Source organism: Macaca thibetana, chromosome 12 (genome assembly GCF_024542745.1).
Source record: "Macaca thibetana thibetana isolate TM-01 chromosome 12, ASM2454274v1, whole genome shotgun sequence".
In the NCBI taxonomy this organism is placed as follows: domain Eukaryota; kingdom Metazoa; phylum Chordata; class Mammalia; order Primates; family Cercopithecidae; genus Macaca; species Macaca thibetana.
The window spans coordinates 83,227,450-83,253,515 of NC_065589.1; the positions used below are offsets into that span (position 1 = coordinate 83,227,450).

A 26,066-nucleotide genomic window follows, 5' to 3' on the forward strand; every position below is an offset into this window, starting at 1 on the left:
CCTGGAATAGGTGGGAGAGTCCAGCACAGGACCTGGGCTCTGGTTCATTTGTTAGCATTCTCTGTGAGCCCACAGGGAATCACATCCCTTCTTTGGGTCACTCAATTTCCTTACTAGTAAATGAAGATGACCCCTACCACATCTAACACTCTATGACTCTCCTTATAGACCCCGTGGGTCAAATTTCCTTGGTGTAACCACTCTGGATTATCAGAAGTGTGGAAAGGGTTAGATTTTATTTTTTAAAAAAAGAGTAATTTTTGAGCAGTTATAGATGTATACAAAAAATGTAGCAGAAGGTATAGAGTTCCCATGTACCTCCTTACACATACCCCAGTTTCTCCAATTATTAACATCTTGCATTAGCAGGTACATTTGTTACAGTGGATGAGCCAATATTGACAAATTATTAACTAAAGGCTATTGTTCACACTAGGGTTCATCTTTGTTTTGTGCATTCTAAGGGTTTTAACACATATATAGTGATACACATCTACCATTACAGTATCCTACAGAATAATTTCATAGCTCTAAAAATCCTGTGTTCCATCTATTCATTCCCTCTTTCTTCCCACCCCTGCCCCTGGCAACCATTTATCTTTTTACTGTCTCCATAGTTTTGCCTTGTCTAAAATGTCATATAGTTGGAATCATATAATATATAGTCTTTTCAGATTGGCTTCTTTCTCTTAGCAAAACATATTTAAAGTTCTTCCATGTCTTTTTGTGGCTTGATAGCTTATTTGGTTTTAGTACTGAATATTTCATTGTTTGGATGTGCCATCGTTTATCCATTCACTTATTGAAGGACATCTTGGTTGCCTCTAGGTTTTGGCAATTATGAATAAAGCTGCTATCAACATTCATGTGCAGGTTTTTGTGTATATGTAAGTTTTTAACTCATTTGGATAAATACCAAGGAGTTGTGATTGCTAGATGGTATGGTAAGAGTACATTTAGTTTTGGAAGAAGCTTCTAAACTGTCTTCCAAAGTGGCTGTCCCATTTTGCATTTGCACCAGCACTGAATGAGAGTTCTTTTTGCTCCACATCTTCGCCAACATGTGATCTTGTTAGTGTTTTTGGATTCTGGTATCTAATAGGTATGTAGTGGTATTTCATTTTTGTTTTAATATACAATTCAGCAATTACATATGATGTTGAGCATCTTTTCATCTATTTGCCATTATATAACTTCTTTGATGAGGTGTGTATTCAGATCATCTGCCCATTTTTTTAACTGGGTCATTTGTTTTCATGTTGTTGAGTTTAGACTTGATTTTTTAGAACTCTTTTGCCGATGACATGAGGCTTAAACAAGCACCCTTGCTTGACCCTGGCTGGTGTTGTCCAGAGGCCCTCATGAGTGAAGTATAATTGCACAGTTTATGCATACATTGTAGCAAGCATAGCTTAAAGACTCTTCATCCAGGAGCTGGTAACAGAAAAGCTGTCGAAGAGACATAGTTCACTGAAAAGAATCTTTGAAAAGGAGGATTCTGGCCAGTAGATCCAAAGGAGAAGGCTGGCAAACGCCACCTTAACCAAGTGATCCAAGTTAACATCAGTGATGAGACATCGACATCTTGTCCTTCTCGAGCAGGTACATCACTTCTGGGGTACTCTTGCCAAAAAAGCGCAACCTGAATCAAATCAGGAGGAAACGTCAGACAAAATGAAACTGAGGGACATTCTACAAAACGACTGGCCAGTACTTTTTAAATGTGGTTTGATCGTGAAAGAAAAAGAATGACAGAGAACTGTCCTAGATTAAAGGGAGACTAAGAAGACACGACATCTCAATGCAATGTATGATCCTGGATTGAATCCCAGAACAGAAAAGGACCCTTAGAGGGGCAATTAATGAGATGCGGTAAGTGCTGTAGATTAGCTAATCGCATTATACCAGTGGGAGTGTCCTGTGTTTGATCACTGCACTGGCGTTATATAAGATGTTAATATTTAGAAAAGCTGGCTGAAGGGTTACGGAAATCTCTTGTGCTGTTTTTGCAATATTTTCGAAAGTCCTAAGTTATTTCGGTTCAAATTAAAAGTTTAAAAAACAAAAATTAGAAGCTCCAGAAGGCCGCGCGCCAGCTGCTCCTGTGGGACGGAGCACACAGGTCCTCCTGGTGGGAGCCCCCCGTGCCGTTCACGCTCCGCCCGGCGGGCATTGAACCCTCACCCGAGAAGCGCCGCCCCCGCCCCCGCCCCGCCCCGCCCCGCCCCGCCCGCTCCGCTCCGCTCAGGCCGCGCCACCGCTGACGCCCCCCGGCACCCGCCGTCATGCCCCTGGCCGCGCCGCCCGCGCTCCTGCTGCCGCTGCTGGGGCTCGCAGCTGCTGCCGTCGCGGGTAAGCCCGTAAGCCGTCCCTCGCCGGGACCGCGCGCGACCGCCTTCGCCCCCTTCCCAACGCACACTCTTCGTCCTCGCGCACCCGAGGGCATCCCGCCCTTCCCTGCACGACCGTCCCCCGTGGGTCCTGGCTCCGGGTCACCTCTCACCCGCCTGCCCTCGGGGAGGGGAGGTGGCCGAGAATACGGGAGGGCCCTGTCTTCCTTCGAGTCCACATCCTCAGCGCAGACCCCACTCCGCGGGGAGGGAACCCCCAAATTAGGCCGATTGGCTGGAGAACTGAGGGACTTGGAGTTGCACGACGGGCGCCGTTTCAGGGCCATTTCAGGCTGAAATGAGAAGCGGGGACATTGGCGGCGATTTCCCCAGCTGCTGCGCGGCCGGGGTGGGGTTGCTGGGATGGGGGTGGGGGCGGAGGAAGCAGGCCCTCTTTTGCAAGCAGCGCTGTTTGTCTAGTTGGTTGGTGTTCAAGTTGTTGAAACAGGAAAACAGTTCAGCCAAATAACCCCTGGATGGAAGAGGAACGGGAACAGGCCAAGCTTGGATTTCACTGAAATCAAGGGGTTTTAAAGTTCTAGTCTGCTGTTGTGCAAGTGATATCTGAAAAATCACACACGTGACCACTCACTCACAAAATGACTTGTGAGGAAAATGCACAATTCTATTGACTGTTTTTTTTTTTTTTTAATTTCCATACAAGCATGTCAAAAATATGTGGATGGGGAGACTGGAGAAGGGAGACTTCCAAAAACACCACTGACTGAACAATTCCGGGAATTAAAGAGCAAAATAAACAATAACTAAATTAGTACTTGTGTGGGCTTAAATAAAGTGCAAGAGATTTAAATAAAATGCAAGAGATTCCCCCCCAACCCCGGCCCCGAATTTCACTGCCTTTTTATAATAAGTGCCTGTTCAAAGTCTGCTGACAGGAATATTTCAGTGGACCTCACTGCTGGAGGCAGCAGCAGCTCAGAACTTGCATACAAACCCAAGGTTCCTTTCTTGAAAGCTTTTGTGGACCAGCATTTATGACTGGTTATGCCACTTGCTGCCTGTCAAAGGGGCAGAAACAAGATGTGCCCATGTTCACACTGTTCAGACTGGGAACATTAATTTTGTCTAAGACAAAGCTGGGCTGTCTCTGAACCCTTCTTCTGCACACCCTCATTTTGCAAGCCAGTAACATCTCAACTCTCATGTAAACCACCCTCTGCGAGGCTGTGCATTTGTACTTTAGGCTAGTCGAATTTTCTTGTCAGATTTTTCTTTCTTGTCAGACTTTTAAAGAAAATCAGTTTCTAGATTTTGGTATGTCTCTTCTTCAGTGAAGCTGTTTTGACCAGCAATAGAGGGCAAATTTCCCTTTGGAAATTTTTGTGCATTTCCTTTGATAAGTCCAGTGTGGATCAATAGGCTTTTCAAGAGCTTTAGAAAAGTGCATGATGAATAAATTAATGTTGTTAATTAATCAGCTTCTCTCAGTCAGGAAGCTTTAAGGATTAATTTAGAAATGAGTGTGAGCTTTGACCTAGCTAGTTAACCAACTTATCTGCACTTCACTAAAACAGAGATAATACTTACCTCACGGGGCTATTGGGAGCATTAAGTGGAAACTCCACGTCTAGTCCCTGTTACAGGTGTGGTTCATCTTGATTTCCTTCCCTTTATTCTCTTCATACAAAATGAAGGGTAATTGTTGCAACCAGAAAACATATGAATACCACCTTATGTGTATTGGATGTTTATGGTTACTGAGCACATTCATATACATGCTAATGTTATAGGGCTGAAAAACTAAGTGTGTTTTTCATAATACTTTACAAATCTCCCATCCAAGCAAGATCAGGGGTCATATTTGGCTTAGAACTAAGTCAAGAAAGAGTTTGTTGCTGAATACCAAGATCTTAATAGAAAAGCTCTTATGATGTTGCATAATAAATATGGGTATTGCATATAAATGTGATATTGAAATGGAAATCATTGTTATTTTCTGTCATTCTGGAGGTTATTAGTGAAGTGATCTTATGTTGTTCTTTGCTATTATTTTGAAAATCACAGTGGACAAAACATTCTTTAAATTCCTGAGTGAAAATCCATGGCATCTCTTTAAAAAGTTTTTCTGTAAGGGTGCTTAAGCACATAGTAGATGATCAGTATGTGTTTATTGGTCAGTGGTTTCCTATGCCTGGCATGAGATAACAAGCATGTTCTGAGTAAGTCCTCATTCCATGATCATCATGTGGATCAGAATCTAGGGAGTTTGAATTGCCATGTCCTACAAGCCTTAGATGAGGTGCCTCTGCCTTCTTCCCTGATGTCATCTCTTACCATCCTTCCTGTCATTCACTCTGTGTATCCATGGAGTAAACAGTATCTGGGTACTCCAACGCCTCTGGTCCTTCTGTGCACACCACCTTCCTGCAGTCCTTGGCATGGCTGCCCCTACCTCCACCATTCAGATCTCTGTTCATATGTCACCTTCTCCAAAGCCTCCCTGAACACCCACATTCTCCATCACATCTCCATGTTTTATCTTTTCCAAGCCTTTCTGAATGCATCGTGTTTATTCATATGTCTTGCTTGTTGCTTCTCTTACCAGAGGGAAGCTCCATAATAACAGAGATTTTACCATCTTGTGGATTTTTGTTTTGTTTGATTTGTGTACCTGCACTTTATTCTAAGTTATAATAAAAGGATGAAAAATTTAGGTGAGTTATTTAAAAAGGAGGTGGGATAAGTGGATTGCAATTTTTTTTCAAATTATATTACCTCTGCTATGCACTCATTTCATAGATTGAATTCAAAGCCTTAAATCATCTTAATCTACTAATGCCACCTTTTCTTTCTTTTTTTTTCCAAGATGGAGTCTCACTCTGTCACCCAGGCTGGAGTGCAGTGGTGCAATCTCGGCTCACTGCAACCACTACCTCCTGGGTTCAAGCAATTCTCCTGCCTCAGCCTCCCGAGTAGCTGGGATTACAGGCATGCGCCACCATGTCTAGCTAATTTTTGTATTTTTAGTAGAGATGGAGTTTCACCATGTTGGCCAGGTTGGTCTCAAACTTCTGACCTCGTGATCTGCCCACTTCAGCCTCCCAAAGTACTGGGATTACAGGGGTGAGCCACCGTGCCCGGCCTGATGCCACCTTTTCTGACCCTTGTGTATGGCACAGTTATGTTTCAGGGGAAATTATCTCAGATTAAATATTAGAGTATTTTAAAATAAATTTTGAAATGTTAATGTTTATTTTTCTTCCAATGAAAAAGTGAAATTACAATTAGGTATTATTTCAGGACTTCTTTTACTGTTGAGAATCTTTTAACAATTTGCTTATGTGTTGAAAACTAGTTTTGCAGCAAGATTACTTTCCATAATTTTTATTGTGCATATCAAGTATTTCATTCCTTTTGTGGGTTTTTTTTGTTTTTATTTTTTTGAGACAGGGTCTCACTCTGTCACCCAGGCTAGAGTGCAGTAGTGCAATCATGGCTCACTACAGCCTTGACCTCCTGGGCTCAAGTGATCCTCCCACCTCAGCCCCCCGAGTAGCTGGGACTACAGGTGCATGCCACCATGCCCTGCTATTTTTTTTTTTTTTTGTAGAGGTGGGGTCTCACTTTGTTGCCCAGGCTAGTCCCGAACTCCTGAGCTCAAGTGATCCTCCTACCTCAGCCTTCCAAAGCTCTGGGATTACAGGTGTGAACTGCCACGCCTGGCCTGTTTTAGATTTTGAGGGCAAATCTTGAGACCGAATCTTTAAAAAAATAGACCAGTGATGCCCAAAGAGAAAGGTACAGATTAACAATGGCACACCCTTCTGTGAAAAAATATTATTCATAGCCCTTCTGAAGAGGGAAGTGATGGGAGAATATGGAGATGCATGTCTTGAAAGCTAGATTGGGAAGAGTGATATGGAGAGGGGATGGGGTGTCAGAGTGCCTCAGTTTCTTTGGGATTCAGAGAGATCTTGCAGCTCAGAGTACAGCCACAGAATCTCTGGATTAGTCAGGGACTTGGAACAGCCACTCCCTCCTCCATACATATAAATGTAATAAATAGCCCCTCTTCTTCATCTGTCTCTGCCACAGTTGCCCTTGCAGAAGTTATGTGACTACAACTCATATCTTAATGGGAGAGGAGCAAAGGTCTTATTATTGACAATGAAAACAAAAAAGAAGTCTTTGCCTTTTCCTTCATTAATGTTTAGAACAAGTATGTCCCAAGAATCACTTCCTCATGCTGTGCCTGTTTTGTTTGTTTGTTTGTTTTTAAAAAAGAGAGAACTTATAAAGGAACCGAGAGTTCTATTAGATTTGACTGGTAATGCAAAGTATTCCTGTGGATATGATACTGTCTTCTATTAGCACATGACAATTTTAGGCAGAGGATCTATATAGAAACTTTTGGAGTTGTGCTAAGTACAGCTTCTAAAATATTCATGAGGCTCCTAAATTTCTGTACATATTAAAGAATTATAAAATTATAAAATCCCTAAGGGTCATTTAAGTGCATTATTAATCACAACCTATCATTCAGGACTGCTGTGAAGAAATAAGAGTCATAGAAAGGCCCTTTGCAGAGAGCTTAATGGGCAGGTTTTTAATTATATTAGGACTATAGCAAACATACTTAGCATTGAAGACGACTTCGTTTAGCCTTTTGCTCATGAGGTGCATGAACGTCAACAACTCTCCTCACAGGAGTTGTCCAGCCTCTATTTGAACCCTGTTCTTCTCAAAGTACAAATATACCTTTTGAGTAGTGCTTAAAATTTGTTTCTGGGGCACACAGTCTGATCTATAGCATGAGAAAAGGGGTTCCATGTTGAATTAACTGGAGTTACTGCTAATGCTGAAATCAGCCTAAGGAGAAGACAGTTGAAAGTTTTGGGGAAGTGAGTCAACAGTCTGTTTTCTCTTTTTCTATACACATCCTGTTAAAAAAGTTTTTTTTGTCTTGTCACATGCAGATGCTCCTCGACTTAGAATGGGGCTATATCCCAATAAACTTGTAAAGTCAAAAAATCGTAAGTCGTCCATCATTAAGTTCAGGACCATTTCTGTATTACTTAGTTATTCATCAATGGTCTTTGAGTAGCTGGTTATCATTATCATCATCATACTCATTCCCATACTGTGCAAACACAGTAGCTTTGTGTTTGCTACTCCCTCTGTTTGCCTGAAATATCCATGTGACTTTTTCCCTCCTATCTTTTCGGGGACACACACCACACACACACACACACACACACACACACACACACACACACAGAGTTGGTTCTCTGTTTCTCTGGAGAACCCTAACACAATAACCAGTAGGATAATACAGTGTGACAATCAAGGCTGGATTATATGAAGCACTGCATGTCCACCTTTGCCCTCCTTTGAATCACTCACTCTGGGAGAAGCTACCTGCCATGTCATAAGGACCCTCAAGCACCCCTGTGTAGAAGTCCATGTGGTGAGGAACTGTGGTGTCCTGCCCACAGCCAGTACCAGCTCACCACCCATATGAGTGAGCCTCCTTGAAGCTGACCTACTAGCTCCAGTTCAGTATTCAGATGGCTGCAGCCCTAGCCAGCATCTTCACTGTAACTTCATAGAGACCCCAAGCCAGAATCACCCAGACAAGCAACTGCTTCTGAATTCCTGACCCTGAGAAACTGTGTATAATAAGTGTTTCTTGTTTTAAGCTGCTCATTTTTTACATAGCAATAGACCACAATACACCATCTAACATATTATTTTACGTATTTGTCTTCCTTTCGCATATCTGCCTCAACTAGAACATAAATTTCCAGGAGGATAGGAATTTTTTTCCTTTTTGTTCACTGTAGAATCCCAAGCACCTAGCACAATTTTTTAACAGCAACCCCCTCACATAGGTACTGTTATTCCCATTATACAGATAAGGAAACCGGGACACAGTAAGGTTAAATAACATGTCCAAGATTGTGTAGTCAGAGCCAGACTTTTCTCTACAACCTAATGGGCTTAACCAGAGTCCTGTATTGACCCACTTCTATGCATCCCTTCCAGTGTTATGTTCAAGGCGGAAGGATAGTTATTATTGAGAATACAATTAGATCTCAGACATGATCTTTGCTGTCGTGGAGTTAACAATCATTTGGGAAAGCAAGATGCATATCAGATAGCCGCTAAATAAAGCAGGATCTAATGAGTGCTATGTAAACGTGGATAGGCCGTCAGAGGGTAACACATTGCCTTTTCCAAAGAAGAATGACTACCCATAGTTCTTATGATTTGTGCCATATTATTTTCAAAACCCTAGCCACAACTAATTGGAATAAGGATAATTTCCTTAATCAAAAGCTGACTACTCTAGGTAGGCATCAGCCCAATATGGGGCCTAGTATATGAACGCTAAGCCTATTTGACTGTTGAGATAGTATCCTCAGTTTTCTTATTGGCCACGTATCTGTACAATAAATCTATCATCTTGTAGCCTGAGCATGTCTTTAGTCCTTGTTGCCAGAAAAGGCCTCTCATGCATAATGCAGTTTAAAAGTCCTACAGATGTTCAGAGGAGTCATAGGTTAGAGGAAGATAAGGCTGAGACACTTCATGGAGAATTGACACATGAGCTGCCGCTGAAATAAGCATATACTTTAATCAGTGTTTTAGAGATCATATCTTTGAATCATTTTAATTTATAAAGTATAAGAACTACATGTTTTCACAGCATGCCAGGAGCAAAAGATAAAAAAAAAGAACTATAAGTGCTTGACTTGGGTGTTGATTATATTTTTGTGGACTTATTACACATATTTTATTTTATATAAATGGTATTTCAAAAATTCATTCATTTTTGTATATTGTCGAGTTATTTGTTATAAGTAGAAAACAGTATCTGTAGTTTTGACTACAAATAATACAAAAGTGCATTTCTGAACCTGTGGTTCAATAATTGCCAATGATTTATAAAAGTGTTTCAGATGTCATTCAGTGTGGTAATGCAGTCTGTTTCCATTTCATTTTTTAAAAAATCCATAAGGTAAAAGAAAAAGAGCAATAAAAGGAACCAGACGAAAGTAAAAGAGGGAAAAAAGAAGAGAAAGAGTAATCAAAGTTTGTAATTTAGAGCCTCTGCCCTTTTGACTTTCAGTTTGAGTTTTATTCTGGAAATGACTGCTGTGTCCTCTGTCATGTCTCTGGCAGCAGAGAGGGGAAGGAGGGAAGAAATCTGCCTTTACATCCTAGTTCACTCATTCAATGAATATTTATGGAGACCTTACTAGGTACCTGTAACTGTGCTTTTTATCATACACCCTCTGCCTGGATTCTTTTTTTTTTTTTTTTTTTTTTTTTTTTTTTTTTTTTTGAGACGGAGTCTGGCTCTGTCGTCCAGGCTGGAGTACAGTGGCCGGATCTCAGCTCACTGCAAGCTCCGCCTCCCGGGTTTACGCCATTCTCCTGCCTCAGCCTCCCGAGTAGCTGGGACTACAGGCGCCCGCCACCTCGCCCGGCTAGTTTTTGTATTTTTTAGTAGAGACGGGGTTTCATCGTGTTAGCCAGGATGGTCTCGATCTCCTGACCTCGTGATTCGCCCGTCTCGGCCTCCCAAAGTGCTGGGATTACAGGCTTGAGCCACCGCGCCCGGCCCTTCTGCCTGGATTCTAAGCATTATACCTGACACGTAGAAGTTGCTCAGCAAATGTCTGATACGGATGATGGGTAGATAGGTGACCAGTTGTTGATAACTTGTTGAAAAGTATAAAAGATGGAATTTTGCATCTCACTATCATGGAGTAGAAGACTAATACTCCCATTAAGAACAACTAGAAAATCTAGATTAAATTCCTGGAAGTAGATTTGAAGGAATAAGAGTTTCTCTGAATAAAGACCAGATTTTCAAAGAAGGTGGCAGAAATGTGTAATGAACCTGAGATGGCCGAATGCTATTTCTCAGGGAAAGGATCTACCTGCTCCATATACAGACTTTCAACCAAGTGTCTTGTTTTCAGACCTTCCTCCTACAAAGCTGTCTGGCTTCTCCAATTCCTGACTCTATTCTGGACTTCTTTGCTTTGCAAATGTTGGTATCATGTAATTTTATAGCCAGATTGTTTTAATGTTTCATAATGAAAATTTTCCCAAAGCAAAGTGTTTGCTGCAAAACAACCGTATCTTTAAGCCAGCATTGTGGGAGAGTTCTAGATTCCTACCAGAGTTAAACCCAAGGTAGTCATATGTGTAATTCAAGTGCTTATAAAACAGCTGGAAGGAAAAAAAACTTGGATATAAAATAAATTTAGGTGGGTCACAGTGGTTCTAGAGCCTAGGCTTAAAAATGCACATCTTTATAATAAACAAAAAGAGACCAAGATAGAGGTGAAGGAGATGTCCCCTTCGAGCAGTAGAGGAAGAGTTATGGTTCTATTTCATTGAACTACTTTAAAGAATCTACTTTGATGAGGTGTTAAATTAAGGACATTCATAAGAACATCAGTCTCGTTTTCCTGTGCAATATGAAAACTTGTGTGAATATTTATAAGCTAGCAACTTCTTTTTCTCTTCTGTTCTTAGAGGTATAATTTGAACAACAGGGCCTTGTAAAAGTCTTAAGACTTTTGAAATTGTTAAATACTGCAAAGATAACCTTCAAACAGAAGTGTGTAATCCTGATTGGCTGTCTTCTAGATAGTTTGTTGCCTTGAATTCCTAAACAACCTAAAAACTTGTATCTTTGCTCTGTAAAGTCAGAAGAGAATCATTGGCACATTTCTCTTTTTCCGTATGTATAATGGAGAGAAACAAATTCCTGTTACACTGGTTGATTTCTTATTTTAATAAAGATTTAACAAAGGAAATTGCCTTTGTGTGTGTGTGAAAATTTAATATCTAATATCCTTATCTTTGGGAATTCATGTAATTCTTTTTCTCAAGTTATTTAACAGTGTTCTTCTTTTTTCTACATAGACTGTCCTTCATCTACTTGGATTCAGTTCCAAGACAATTGCTACATTTTTCTCCAAGAAGCCATCAAAGTAGAAAGCATAGAGGATGTCAGAAATCAGTGTACTGACCATGGTAAAAGGCTTATTCTTTTCTGTTTGTTTTTTCACAAATTAGTAAACAGTGTTCATTAATTTCTTTAAAAACTGATTTTGTCACATCTGACTTTTAACTGGGTCCTAAGATTTCATGTACAACTTTTATTTGACAACACACAAGCTACAGGCAGTGGAATTGGGTATATATTTAATCCTGGAGTTGAAAGACAGTTGTTGGACAATATGGTCCAAAGCAGGGTCTATTTAACATGCATATCCTGTGACAGGCACTGTGGTTAAGCACACCATATACTTTACCTGGCTTTAATTATCATAACAAACCTATCAAGTAGTGTATTATCATCATTTTATTGAGAGATGAAATTAACTTCAGTTATTTGTTCAAGGTAACACAGGAAATAATTGACAAAGCCAGGATTTTAACCCAGGTCTGTTGGATTTTAGGCTTAGAGTTCTTAATCACTTAGTTATTCTCCTGGAAAGTGCTGAAGTCAGATTACATAGGACCATGAAGTAAGACTGTAGTAAAAAAGAGTATATCAAGGAAAAATTATAAAAAGGCGATTTGCTAGAGCATACACTCAGTGTTCTCTAGGAAATAGATTTATAACTTCACATTGTAAAATATTTGAAATAAAAATATCTGTTTTTTTTTTTTTTGAGACAGGATCTTGCTCTGTCACCCAGGCTTGAGTGCAGTGGCATGATCACAGCTCACTACAGCCTTGAACTCCTGGGTTCAAGTGATCCTCCCATGTCAGCCCTCTGAATAGACAGGACTACAGATGTGCGCTATTTTGTTTGTTTGTTTGTAGAGACGGGGTTTCACTATATTACCCAGGCTGGTCTGAAACTCTTGGCCTTAAGTGATCCTCTCACCTTGGCCTTCCAAGGTGCTGGGATTATAAGTGTGAGCCACTGCATCCAGCCAAAAAATGTCATTTTTTAAAGACTGTGCTTGGAGGCTATTTATATATTTGGCTATTGGGCCCAATTGAGCCTCTAATTACTTTGACACTTTTTTTTTTTTTTTGAAATGGAGTTTCACTCTTGTTGCCCAAGCTAGAGTGCAGTGGTGTGATCTCAACTCACTGCAACCTCTGCCTCCTGGGTCCAAGCGATTCTCCTGCCTCAGCCTCTGGAGTAGCTGAGATTACAGGGGTGCACCACCATGCCTGGCTAATTTTTTGTATTTTTAGTAGAAACAAGGTTTCACCATGTTAGCCAGGCTGGTGTCGAACTCCTGAGGTCAGGCAATCCACCTGCCTTGGCCTCCCAAAGTGCTGGGATTACAGGCGTGAGCCACCGTGCCCAGCCTAAAGGTGCTTTTTATTACTGTTATATTCTTCAACAATAACATTTGGAAGAATGTTTCAAACTGTATTAGGGATACCTTAATCAAAATCATATACATTTATTATAGAAGGAATAAATGTAAACACTGAAATTATTAATCTTATTAAAGTGCCACATAGTACTTAATACATATATGTTGTTTCCCTTTGAGAAAGTCCTACATGAACATCGGCTCTGTGAAAACAAGACGAAATTTCCAACATGCCAATATGGTTTTATTTCAAGGCAGCTGAAATAAAATAATAGCAATTCTGCTGGTCTTAGAATATTTTTAAATCAAGTTTTCCCCTGCAACTATTTTCTTTCTTTCCTTCCTTTTCCTTTTTCTTTTCGTCTTTCTCTTTCTTTCTCTCTTCCTTCCTTCTTCTCTTTCTTTTTCTTTCTTTTTCTTCTCTCTCTCTCTTTTTGTCATTCTTTCTTTCCTTTTTACATTTTTTTTTTTAATGGATTCTCAGTCTGTTGCTCAAGCTGGAGTGCAGTGGTGTGATCTCAGCTCATTGCAACCTCTACCTCCTGGGTTCAAGCAATTCTCCTGCCTCAGCCTCCTGAGGAGCTGGGATTACAGACACGTGCCACCAGACCCAGCTATTTTTTTTTTTTTTAATATTTTTTTGGTAGAGACAGGATTTCATCATGTTGGCCAGGCTGCTCTCAAAGTCCTGACCTCAGGTGATCCACCCGCCTCAGCCTCCCAAAGTGCTGGGATTATAGGCATGAGCCACCGCGCCCGGCCCCTACAACTGTTTTCTATCCCTTAAAAAAAAATTATATTAGGTATACTGAGACATAAACGTAATTTCAATGACATAAATCATATTCAAGGCTGAGAGCCAAGACATGTCCCTGTAACCTTATTAGCTTGTATGAACCGTAAGATCAAAGTTCATTGTCCAGCTCTAATATATATAGAAAGTTAAGCAACTATTTATTATTTTTATTTACCTAGTGATTTTCACTGATTCTAGAATATGCTGACTTTTTTCTCTTTAAAATAATTTCAGGAGCGGACATGATAAGCATACATAATGAAGAAGAAAATGCTTTTATATTGGATACTTTGAAAAAGCAATGGAAAGGCTCAGATGATATCCTACTAGGCATGTTTTATGACACAGATGGTAAGTGATATTTACCTCGTGGGACGTGACTTTGTTCTTTTTTAATGTAGTAAAACTGATGGCTCTTCAATTCTCTAGTTCAAGTTGATGATTCCTGTGGCCTCCAGGTGTTACATTTTCAGTGTGCGGCTATGATCGTACCACAGCTTGTATCTGCATAGCTCAATGAGTTACACAGATGAAAGCCACAGTTGATTCTTGTCTGGATTAAAATGTGGCTCTAAGGCTCAGTATTTTTGTAATATAGCATGATCATAAAAGTTAGTATTAGCATCTGCAACTAATAGGCTAAGGATAGAGTAAATTATCACGGTTCTATTATATAAATGTATTTATCATCACTGTAGACAAATATAAAGTACGTATGTAAACATTTTCAAGTGAAATGAAATTACTAAGGTTACTACTAACATTTAACTATTTTTCTTGACTTTTCCCATAAGAATATTATACATGTATATATTTTTGCAAAAACTGAATCATCTTCAGAAACCTCTTAAATCGATAACTTTTGATGATTTGGCTGTACACAGGATATATTCCTCCTTCTAATTTTAATCCTACAACCAAAAGTTTAGACCAGACATACCTTAGTAACTTTCCACCTTTAATCCTACACGCTTTTCAACTTGAACACCTTTTAAAACTGTCATAATGTTGAAAATATTCCTTAATTGACAGATGCGAGTTTCAAGTGGTTTGATAATTCAAATATGACATTTGATAAGTGGACAGACCAAGATGATGGGGAGGATTTAATTGACACCTGTGCTTTTCTGCACATCAAGACAGGTGAATGGAAAAAAGGAAATTGTGAAGTTTCTTTTGTGGAAGGAACACTATGCAAAACAGCTAGTAAGTATGACTGAAGGTGTTTTTCCATTCTAGGAGGGGCAGGGAAAGTAGGGCTGGTTTTAAAATAATTTTGAGATAAGTATGCCTCAATAAATAGGATAAGGCTAGGCACAGTGGCTCACACCTGCAATCCCAGCACTCTGGTAGACTGAGGCGGTGGCTTCCTTGAGTGCAGGAGTTCCCAGCTTGAGCAACATGGCGAAAACTCATCTCTACAAAAAATACAAAAATCAGCTGGGCATGGTGGTGTGCACCTGTGGTCCCAAATACATGGGAGGCTGAGGTGGGTGGATCAATTGAGCCTGGGAGGTTGAGGCTGCAGTAAGCGGTGAATAAGTCATTGTACTCCAGCCTGGGCAAAGAGCAACACTCTGTTTCCAAAAAAAAAAAAAAAAAAAAAAGAAAGAAAAGAAAAGAGAATAAGACTTAAGAATATATTAATAGGATGGTTTGCTCTTAAGTCTCTTGGAACTCAAATTATAATTCTCTTACATTTAGGAGATAAGGCCAGATCACATGAAATAGGCATACTTTTATTCTATCTGCTTAGTGTTTGCAAGAGGTCAAAAATTTATTGTTTAAAGGAATTATTATAATCTCTTTGCATGTGGTTTAAGTGAGCAGAAGTGGTGAAGAATAATCATGTATAATTCTAGAATTCTCGTGTTACTTTACAGGGAATTCGATTCTCCATAAGAACATCCTTTGTTTAGGCAAACAAAAACTACATCATAGTTTATAATTCATTTGGAATTAAAATGTTTTCTTCTGACCCATCATAAGGTTTTTTTTTTTTTTTTTTTTTTTTTTTTTTTTTTTTTTTTGAGACGGAGTCTCTCTCTGTCCCCCAGGCTGGAGTGCGGTGGCGCAATCTTGGCTCACTGCAACCTCTGCCTCCCGGCTTCAAGCGATTCTCCTGCCTCAGCCTCCCGAGTAGCTGGCACTACAGGCAGCTGGCACTACAGGCACCTGCCACCACGCCCGGCTAATTTTTATATTTTTTAGTAGAGATGGGGTTTCACCAGATTGGCCAGGCTGGTCTCAAACTCCTGACCTTGTGGTCTGCCCCCGTCCGGCCTCCCAAAGTGCTGGGATTACAGGCGTGAGCCACTGTGTCCAGCCCAGAAGGTTTTTTAATGAACAGAATTATCCTGGCCCACAACAGTATTTTGATATTTGTTAAAATACTACACAGTTTGTTATTCTAAGTTTTAGAAAGTAAATGTTTTCTCATTAAAGAAACTTAAATTTTCAAAATGTAGGCTGGGCACAGTGGCTCATGCTTGTAATCCCAGCACTTTTTGAGGCTGAGGCAGCCTTGTCAACATAGCAAGACCACCATCTCTACAAAAAAAGTTTTGTTTTGTTTTTTAATGTTTCAAAATATGAATTTGGGGTGCTTGAAACATGATATAAGCAACCATTTCCCCATTTTGCATACTTAGTATTTTCCCCTTCTACTTCAACTGTAAACCAAAACTCCACATCCTGCTCTGCTTAATTCCTTTCTTTACATATGGAAGTATGTACATTTCTTTACTTGCAACGGCAGGATCCTTGACTACTATTAGTTTTACAGTGATTATCAAAATGTTCATCATAGTTTTATGGTAGTAGTATTCAACTTCAAATATTTGTTTTGCAAAATATTGGTTCTTTTCAGGTACTGCACCTCATGGTGCAATTACATAAACAAAATTTTTAATTAAACTATAACTTCAAAACATCAGAAGTAGTGAGTACATCCATACTAAGGTAGTTAGGGTCACAGTTGTTTAATTTTACGACATTTGTTTTCTATACTCTCCAACCAGAATCCTCTTTTTTCCTTTACCTCATTATTGTCTTTTCCTCAAGATCCCATATTCGTTTCCACCAACCAAGCTAATGCATGTTGTGAGCCCTCTACAGCTTTCTTTAAAAACTAAGTTCAAAACAGACAAGAGACAATTAATGAGGCAAAGAAATACGGATTTTAAGCTATGAATGTGTTGATATTAAGCTACTAATAAAAGGGTTTATTTTTAATGATTGTGAACATGTTTAAAGTCAATCCTATAATAAAGCATAATTAAATTCTAATTTTAATTTTCTTTCGTATTTTAGTTCCATACAAAAGGAAATATTTATCAGGTAAGTGATGATTTGGTCTTTAAATTTTTCCCACAATTAAAAATATATCAAAATTCTGGCATATTAAAATACTATTACAGATCCCTTTTAAAAATTATGTAATACAAAGTAGAACAATTTTTATAAGAATGTAGAAAGGTCTCTTAGTAATAAGACTCGACATTTTAAATATATTCTACAATATGTAGTTTTGTCTGGCTTCTTTGACTTGGGAATTTTTTTTAGATTCATCTGTGTTGTGCACATTCACTGAATTTTTTTCCTAAGCCTTATAATACTTTATGAATATATCATATATTGTCCATTCTCTTGTTTATGGATATTTGGATCACTTCTAGTTTCAAACTAATTTGAATAGAGCTGCCTACGAACATTCTCATACATCTTCTTTTGGACTATGTTCTCATTTTCTTTGACTATATTCTAGAAAGTAGAAAGCTGGGTCATAGGGCAAGTATATGTATTTAGATTTATTAGAAACCACCAAATAATTTTTCAAAATGCTTAAATCATGTTACTACTGGCAGCGTGTCCAAGTTCCATTTGCTCCATGTTCACCCCATGATGGTATTGTCAATTTCTTTATTTTTAGCCATTCAGATCAGGTGTGTAGTGATCTTTTTGTGGCTTTCATTTTCATTTACCTGATGATGTTGAGCACCTTTCAGATGATTATTTATTTGTATATCTTTTGTGAAAAGGCTTTTACCCATTTTCGGAGTGCGGAGTGCGGAGCTTGACTCGCTGCAGTCTCGACCTCCTGGGCTCAAGCAATTCTTCCACCTCAGCCTCCCAAGTACCTTGGACTACAGGTGTGGGTCGCCATACCCAGATAATTTTTTTTGTACAGATGGGGTTTCACCCTGTTACCCAGGCTAGTCTCAAACTCCTGGGTTCAAACGATCCACCCACCTCAGCGTCCCAAAGTGCTGAGATTACAGGCGTTGGGCCGCCATTCCCAGCCACCCATATTATTTTTATCGAGTTGCCTTTATTATTGGTAGAAATTTTAAAAATAACTTTTGTTTCTTTAAATTTGGATATGGGCCGGGCTAAATAATACAAAGCTTAGCCGGGCACGGTGGCGAGTGCCTATAATCCCAGCTACTTGGGAGGCTGAGGCAGGGAGAATTACATGAACCTGGGAGGTGGAGGTTGCAGCACTCCAGCCTCGGTGACAGAGTGACTACATCTAAAAACCAAAAAAATTGAATCTGAGTCCTTTGTCAGTTTTCTATTTGGGGGTTACTACGATAGAACTATGACAGAGGAGAAGAAAAGAAGTGTTGAGTTCGTGTGTATACAGGAATTACATCTTCATTCATCTATAGGAAGAAGACAATAACAAGCGTTAGTGTGGATATGCAGCAATTGGAACTCTTGTGGTGGGAATGTAAAATGGGGCAGCCTCTGTGAAAAACAGTGTGGTAGTTCTTCAAAAAAATTAAAATTACCATATGATCCAGCAATTCCACTTCTCAGTATGTATCCCAAATAACTGAAAGCAAGGAGTCTTTAATATCCGTACACCCATCTCTTTGATAGTTGTGTATCTATGTTCATAGCATCATTTGCCATAGCCAAAAGGTGGAAGCAACCCGTGTCCATTGATGAAGAGATAAACAAAATGTAATCTGCGCATACAAATGAGTATCATTTAGCCTTAAAAGACACGAAAATTCTGACACACGCTACAACATTCATAAACCTGAAGGACATTAGGTTAAACAAAATAAGCCAGTCACAGGCCGGGCGCAGTGGCTCACGCCTGTAATCCCAGCACTTTGGGAGGCCGAGGCGGGTGGATCACCTGAGGTCAGGAGTTGGAGACCAGCCTGGCCAACATGGCGAAATCTCGTCTCTACTAAAAAAAAAAAAATTAGGTGAAACCTGGAGGCAGAGGCTGCAGTGAGCCGAGATCGCTCCACTGCACTCCAGCCTGGGCCAGACAGAGCAAGCCTCCATCTAAAAAAAAAAAAAAGAAAAGGAAAAAAAAAAAAAAAGCCAGTCACAAAAGGCCAAGTTCTGTATAATTCTTACCTACAGTATGAGGTACCTGAAGTAGTCAACCTCACCAAGAAACTCTTTGCCAAGGGTTAGGTCAGGAAGAAATGGGAATTTAATAGGTAGAGTTTCAATTTTACAAAATGAGTTGTTCTGTGAATGGATGGTGGTGATGTAGCACAACGAAGTGAATATACTTAATGCTACTGCTCACCTAAGATATTATTTGTTACATGTAATTCCTTAAATTACATTTAAAAAAATCAAGTAGCAGAAGCATGTTATTTAGACATGGAGATAAATAGCTGAAGCAACAGGAGTGTAGTTAACTTTAAGGAATGGATGTTCAGGTGAGTAGTAGTGGAGCAGGAGCACAGTATTTTCATTACGTATCTTCTAGAACTGATTTCTAAGCTATGTAAATGTATTACTTTGGAAAAAACAGAGATACATGTAAGTTGGAACGTTTAGAAAAAAATAGATCTATGGCTTCAAAACCATGAATAGATGAAACATCTGGCAACATAGGGTCTTCAGACTACAGAAAAAGTAATCTCTAAATTCATTACATGTATATATGTGTACGTAACTGCATATTAAATGTGTGTATAATTTAGTGAGTAAATACTGTGTGTCAGACTTTCTCCTAAAGTTAGACATTGAAGACAGAGCAATGAACAAAACAAAAGCCCCTGCTCTCAAGCATACATTCTAGTGGGAAGGGTAAAACAAAAATATGTGAGATAGTGACATATCCTATAGGGAAAACAGGCAGATAAGGATGAATTCCAGTGCAAGAAGGGAGGTGCTGTACTTTTTTATTTTTCATAGGGTGGCCAGGGAAGGCCTCATTTGATAAGGCCATGAGTTTGCAGAATCAAGACCTAAAGTTAAAGTGAAAGCCTGTCATGTAGACAGACAGGGATTAGGCTTAGTCTGACTTTAAGGAGTAACGGTAGAGAACATGGAGTTGAAACAGCAAGGAAAACCACCCAATAATTAAGTGTAGCTGCAATCTTGGCAAACAGGGAGTTCCCCTTCATACCAAGTGTAAGCTGGAAGACTCCCTTGGGAAGAATACTTTCAACAGAATTAAGGTGTCCATCGTCGGATGCACCTAGTGTGGCAAGCAGACAGGAAAGGGCAAGTTAGTCCAAGCTGGGTTCAGCAAAGGTTACTAGAGAGGACACGGGAGTTAAATCTTCAAGGACAGGTTATCTGAGATGACAAATCAGGACCAAGGTGAAGGGTTGAATTTTTGCTGTCACTAAATGGACTTGGGCAAGTCATTTAAACCCTGTGCCTCAGAATTAAATGCACACAGTTGGCACTCAAACTAACCTGAGGTTACAGCCCAACAAAATGTTTCATATAGTTTTTGAGGTGGATTATACATAGTTCGGTCCTCAGATGATCAGTGTTTAGAACTAGGGCATGAAAGTAGCAGTCAAATAGTTAACAGAAGAAAAATGTGTAGTCTTGATAATTAATAGAGAGGAAGTCTATAATTTCCAGATTGGATGACTGGGCAGTGGCTATTTGCAGGAATTCAGAAGCGATTTGGGAGTAAAGTGGGGGTACACACACATATTTATCTATGGATTTACATACAAAACTTGAATGGTTGAGATCAACCATGGAAAGCTTTGAGTCCACAAAGATGACTAGGAAGCAGTTGTCTGAAAAACAGAAGAGAGCAAAGTCAAGGAAGCCAAGTGAGGAGATAACTTCAAGTCTGGACCGCTAACAATCTAGTTGCCTCAGGTTGAACTAAAACATTCACGTGTTTATGCATGTAGTCATAAAGAGATCATTGTTGACCTTTGCCACAGGAATTTCAGAATGTTGAGAAAATGGATTAAATGGGCTTAAGAAATGACAAAGAAGTGAAAGCTTGTTTCAGTGTTTATTATGTCTCCTCAAGTAAGGAACATTGTTAGGCTAAAAAGTATTTTTCCTAAATTTTGTTTCTTTAAAAAAGTAGGATTTCATGGTAAATAGCTATTATACGCTCAAGCAATGGATTTTTCCTTTAATTAATGAGGTAGATAATAGATTTCCTAATGTAAAACTATCCTAACCTCCAGATACAAACTACACATTGTTTTAATACACTGCTCATCAGTTGCCTTGACAACTGACTTTGTCACACATTTAATAGTATGCAGCTAACTAAAACCCCTGGAGTCAACTTTGGCTAAAGGTCACTTGCAGAATGTGAAAATAAAAGCAGCATATATACTTACTGTGTCTCACCCATCTTGGATGCTGTCCAGTTCTTAGGATACCAGGTCTTTTAAAGCTATATAATTTAGTGTGTAAATATTTCTCATTTACCATGATCTTTCAGACTTGTTTTTCTGTATTACCATCATGTAATACCTATTTTTAACGTAGATGCTACTATGAAGCTATTACTGTACAATCATTAGTAGACTGAAATAAAGTGTGTTCACATTGGTAAAGTTAAGGTTCTACACTGAAAATGGGCTATGTTAATTTTAAGAAAACTAACTACGGGTCTGGGCACAGTGGTCCACACCTGTAATCCCAGCACTTTGGGAGGCCGAGGGGGGCAGATCACTTGAGGCCAGGGGTTTCAGACCAACCTGGGCAACATGGCAAAACTCTGTACTAAAAATACAAAAATTAGCTGGACATCATGGTATGTGCCTGTAATCTCTGCTACCCGGGCTAACACATGAGAATCACTGGCACCCAGAAGGCGAAGGTTGCTGTAGACAAAAACTATGGAAGAACCCCATTTGAACTCAGTTTACAGAATTCTTGGCGTTTTTTTTTTTTTTTTCATTTTAATGTCTTTAATAATACCAACAAATCCACCCTCACACCTTACCAAATCTTTACTACCAAATTTTATTTCAGGATTAAAAGATAATTCACTTGTGAGCATTTCCTCACTCCTCCCAAAAAATCCTGTCAATATCTGAAAAATATCAATGGCTCCCCCTCACTTTAACAAATAATTTGGCCAGATTTATCTCACTAATCTTATATACTTCCAGGTCTCATTTTAACAAGCACCAGTTAGAAATAATGGGTATTATGAATATATTTAATAATCAAAAATCTGTCAAAATTATTCTGAAAATTTTTCACATTCTTTAGTCTATTACTATACATAATACAAGTACCTGCCCAAAAGTATTTTCATCCTCCTAAACCAAGTTACTTTCCTCAATTTATTAAACTGGATTCTTATAGAAAGATTACAAGGGTTTGAACAGGCAAGAACTGCAAAGTTGTACATACTTATAGAACTTTAGGGAAACACACAAAGAATGAATGAATGCAGACACCCAAAAGCAAGGTACTTTTACTGCAGCTCTTGGGTGTTTTTTTCAGGTAAACAAATCTTAAATCCCCAAAGCCAGGTGAACCATTAAACCTCAATAATGTAACACATTATCTAAATACTAGAATTCCTAAAGGGAACAGTAGGTCTGAATTTGTAGTCTTAGAAAGTAAAGCAAAGGAACACAAACTGGAGCATGGTGTACTTGGGTGATTTCCATTTTGGGATCTTCAGTAGAGTGGAGAAGTGCACAACTTCCTAGAAAATTTGAGTAATATTCTTCAGGCCAAGAAATATAAATCTTGATAGGAACAAATGTGCAATTTTTGGTTTTCTCATCAGTGTGGGAAATTCTCAACAGAGAAATGTTTAAAAAAACTACAGTTGTGCTCATCAAAATATACTTGCAACTTGTGTACCCTAATCTCCCATATGTTCTTTTGTCTTTTCCTTTTCAGATAACCATATTTTAATATCAGCTTTGGTGATTGCTAGCATAGTAATTTTGACAGTTTTGGGAGCAATCATTTGGTTCCTGTACAAAAAACATTCTGATTCTCGTTTCACCACAGTTTTTTCAACCGCACCCCAATCACCTTATAACGAAGACTGTGTTTTGGTAGTTGGAGAAGAAAATGAATATCCTGTTCAATTTGAGTAAGTTTTTGGTAATCTTGCACTAAGACATCAACAAAATGCCCTGGCAGAGATTCTTGGGAAAAATTTTAATATAAAACTTGACATTGGATATTAGAGCTTTAATGGTTTTCCTTATTCCAGTAACATTTTTATGTATTCATGTTGTGAAAAGAATCTTTAGGTTCATTAAAAAAACAGGTTTTAGAAATGATCTTAGATCTAATATAGTGATTTTAAGCATCCCGTCAAATGCAGAATCTGTCACTTGAATGAAGGAAAGCTTAAAGCCCAAGAAGCAGATAAAAATAAAAGCTCAGCCTATTTATCTTGCCTGCCGTATCTTCCCTTCTAGTTGACCACATATGTTTATTAGTAAACATGAAATGGGGAATAAGTGATTTTAAGTACATTCCATACATTTAAGTATCTTTGATAATTGTTTCTTTGGCAGATAATTCCTCTAGAATGTGTATTTCATGATTTAGATGAAGAAAACTTTACAACTTTTAACACCCCACACCACATAATTTGTTTCATTACACACACCATTTTATCACAAATGACTCGTTTTAATTAATGTTTATAAGTCTTTTGAAACAAAATATGATCGCTGTGTCCAGGATGGCATGGAGAAAGCTGGCAATTAGGTTAACACTTATATATCCTAGTGCCCCTTTAAGGATTTCTTTCTTGCCACCGTACCTTTTGTACCTTCCCCTGTACAAAGTATTTCATTCTCCTCAAGCATTTATAAATTTTTCCTTCAACATGAAAACTGTGTAAACAAAAACCGAAGAAAAACACTAAGTACAACTGTAGTGACAATGATCAGTTTTCAGTGCATTTATTGTACATTTTAAGATAAAGGTGAAAATCATTTGGGGAGTAAAAAAATGAAAAAGCTGAAATGAGTGTTTTCCTCACCATCAATAAATCAAAAACAGGAAAGATAGAATGTATAAATTTCACATAAATTACTCATGTATCACTTATCAATGGGGATAGGTTCTAAGAAATGCATAGTTAGGGAATCTTCTTGTGTGAAAATCAGCTTGTACTTACACAAACCCAGATGGTATGGCCTATTTTGTTCCAAACCTACACAGCATGTTACTGTGCTGAATACTGCAGACAACTGTAACACAACGGTATTTGTGTATCTAAATATAGAAAAGGCACAGTAAAAATATGGTCTACTAAGGGAACACTGTTCTATATGTGATCCATTACTGACTGAAGTATATTGTCTATATTTAGAAGTCTGAAGCTCAAAGAAAAGTAATCCCTCTCCTGAATCCACATCCCATCAATTATCTTACTTTCTTATGGGGAGATACACTATCTCACTAGCTTGACTAATGGCAACAAAGTCCCAGCTTTTGTAATCTTTTTATTGACCACATGAATCGAAAACACTCATCACAATTAACGGCACTATCATTAATGAGACATAAGTAACTAAAAAGTGACACAAAACTATTAACAGTGTGGCTATGTGGTACTGAAAATGCAGGCATTACACCAGCTGTTACATAAGCACAAGCATGCTCTGTAAGAGCTTTACATTTCTGAGATGTGGTGTAGTGTTTGAGATGTCTATTTTATTATTGATAGACTATTACTAATGTCAATATTGAACACTACCTTGGAATTCCTCCCTGGTTTTCCTATCCGAATTGTACCACTCCTTGAAGAACTACAGGCAAAGTAAAATTATGGCGTTATTATATCAACTAAGAGTTCTAAAGGAGTTCTTAAAGGAGTGGTAGAATTTGGGTAGGAAAGTGATTAAGTCCAACTTAAAACCAACACTCTCAAACATCTAGAACTACAATGTCCAATGAGCCACTAACCACATGAGGCTATTTAAGTAAATTAAGTATAGTTTAAAATCCAGTTTCCCAATTACATTAGCCACATTGTCAAGTGTTCAAATCACAGGTGGTTAGTGGCTACCATACTGGGCAACATACATCATAGAACATTTTCATTATAGCAGGCTTTATTGGGCAGTGCTGCTCTTAAATCCTACCTTCCACTCAACTCCCATACAACTTTCTTTTGTATGTTTTGATACTTTCTACCTAATGGCAACTCTTCCAAAACAGCTGTTTTAAACTCTGATTTAATTTTCAACATTTGGTTTCATGGCCTCTGGTAATGAAGTGCTATATACATATATGATGAGTCTCGCTGTGTCGCCCAGGTTAGAGTGCAGTGGCTCAATCTTGGCTCACTCCAATCTCCGCCTTGCAGGTTTTCAAGCGATTCTCCTGCCTCAGTCCCCTTAGTAGCTGAGACCACAGACATCTGTCACCACACCTGGCTTTTTGTATTTTTGGTAGAGACAAGGTTTCACCATATTGGCTGGGCTGGTCTCAAACTCTTGACCTCAAGTGATCCACCCACCTTGGTCTCCCAAAGTGCTGGGAGTACATGCGTGAGCCACCACGCTCGGCCTACATTTTAATTTTCTTTATATACCAGAACATCTATAACAGGCCCCTTATCTACTCATTAGTCAAGAGATAATTGGATTACACACGCAGGCTTGTTTACTACATTCAGAATGTAGAAACTGCTTTCTTCAACATCTTGGTTTTAGCTAGTAATAACAATATAATTCTTTGGCAGATATTTAGAGTAACATTTTAAACTACATTTTCTTAGAAAATTGCATTCTTTGTAGTGAGCAGTGTATGGTCTCTTTTGTTCAGAATTTAAAACTGATAACCAATGAAAGCCTTTTCTCTAATTCCTCTACTGTCATTTACATGATAATCTGAAGCTAATATGACAATATTTAAATACTAAGTGGTACTAGGGAACTAAAAGAATACTGTAAAGCTTAAGCCATTGTTATCACTGTCATTTAGCATTTAATGACAAAACTATACAGAATTATCTTATATGCATACCAATCAATGTTTTGTACCATTTAGTTAAAATTTTTAAATAAAGTTTTATGGGTTAAGCAGAACATAATTGTCATACTGAATTTTATTAAAAGTATATATACTTCAAATTCAAAGCATCCCTAAGGACCCACAGAATATATTAAAACTACCACCCTAAAATTTTATATTTTTGCTTTAAGACAGACAATGCAAAGATAACTGGCAAGAGGTGAGCAATATTTTAGAACATTTATATTACTGCTTAAAATGAGATTTGCAATTTTAATAAAATTATTGGTTATGAAGTTTGATGTCTTCTTTGAGCACCAGTTTAAAAGGAAACATTTCAAACTAAA

The 26,066-nt window shown here is 38.5% G+C and overlaps 1 protein-coding gene across 4 annotated transcripts in view; it reads left to right on the forward strand.

The window, feature by feature from the left end:
• The first annotated feature begins 2,154 nt into the window (after positions 1 to 2,154).
• CD302 (CD302 molecule) overlaps positions 2,155 to 26,066 on the forward strand; it is a 45,855-nt gene continuing 21,943 nt past the window's right edge. For 2 of the 4 annotated variants that reach the window (XM_050752884.1, XM_050752883.1), the window contains exons 1-6: positions 2,155 to 2,352; positions 11,298 to 11,408; positions 13,750 to 13,866; positions 14,548 to 14,721; positions 16,828 to 16,854; positions 22,633 to 22,831. In XM_050752884.1, coding sequence (XP_050608841.1) covers positions 2,286 to 2,352; positions 11,298 to 11,408; positions 13,750 to 13,866; positions 14,548 to 14,721; positions 16,828 to 16,854; positions 22,633 to 22,831 — 695 coding nt within the window. In that variant the 5' untranslated portion in view covers positions 2,155 to 2,285. Of the gene's footprint in view, positions 2,353 to 11,297; positions 11,409 to 13,749; positions 13,867 to 14,547; positions 14,722 to 16,827; positions 16,855 to 17,555; positions 22,342 to 22,632; positions 26,016 to 26,066 lie in introns of those variants that run through there. The other 2 variants (XM_050752885.1, XM_050752882.1) reach the window with 2 other exon arrangements.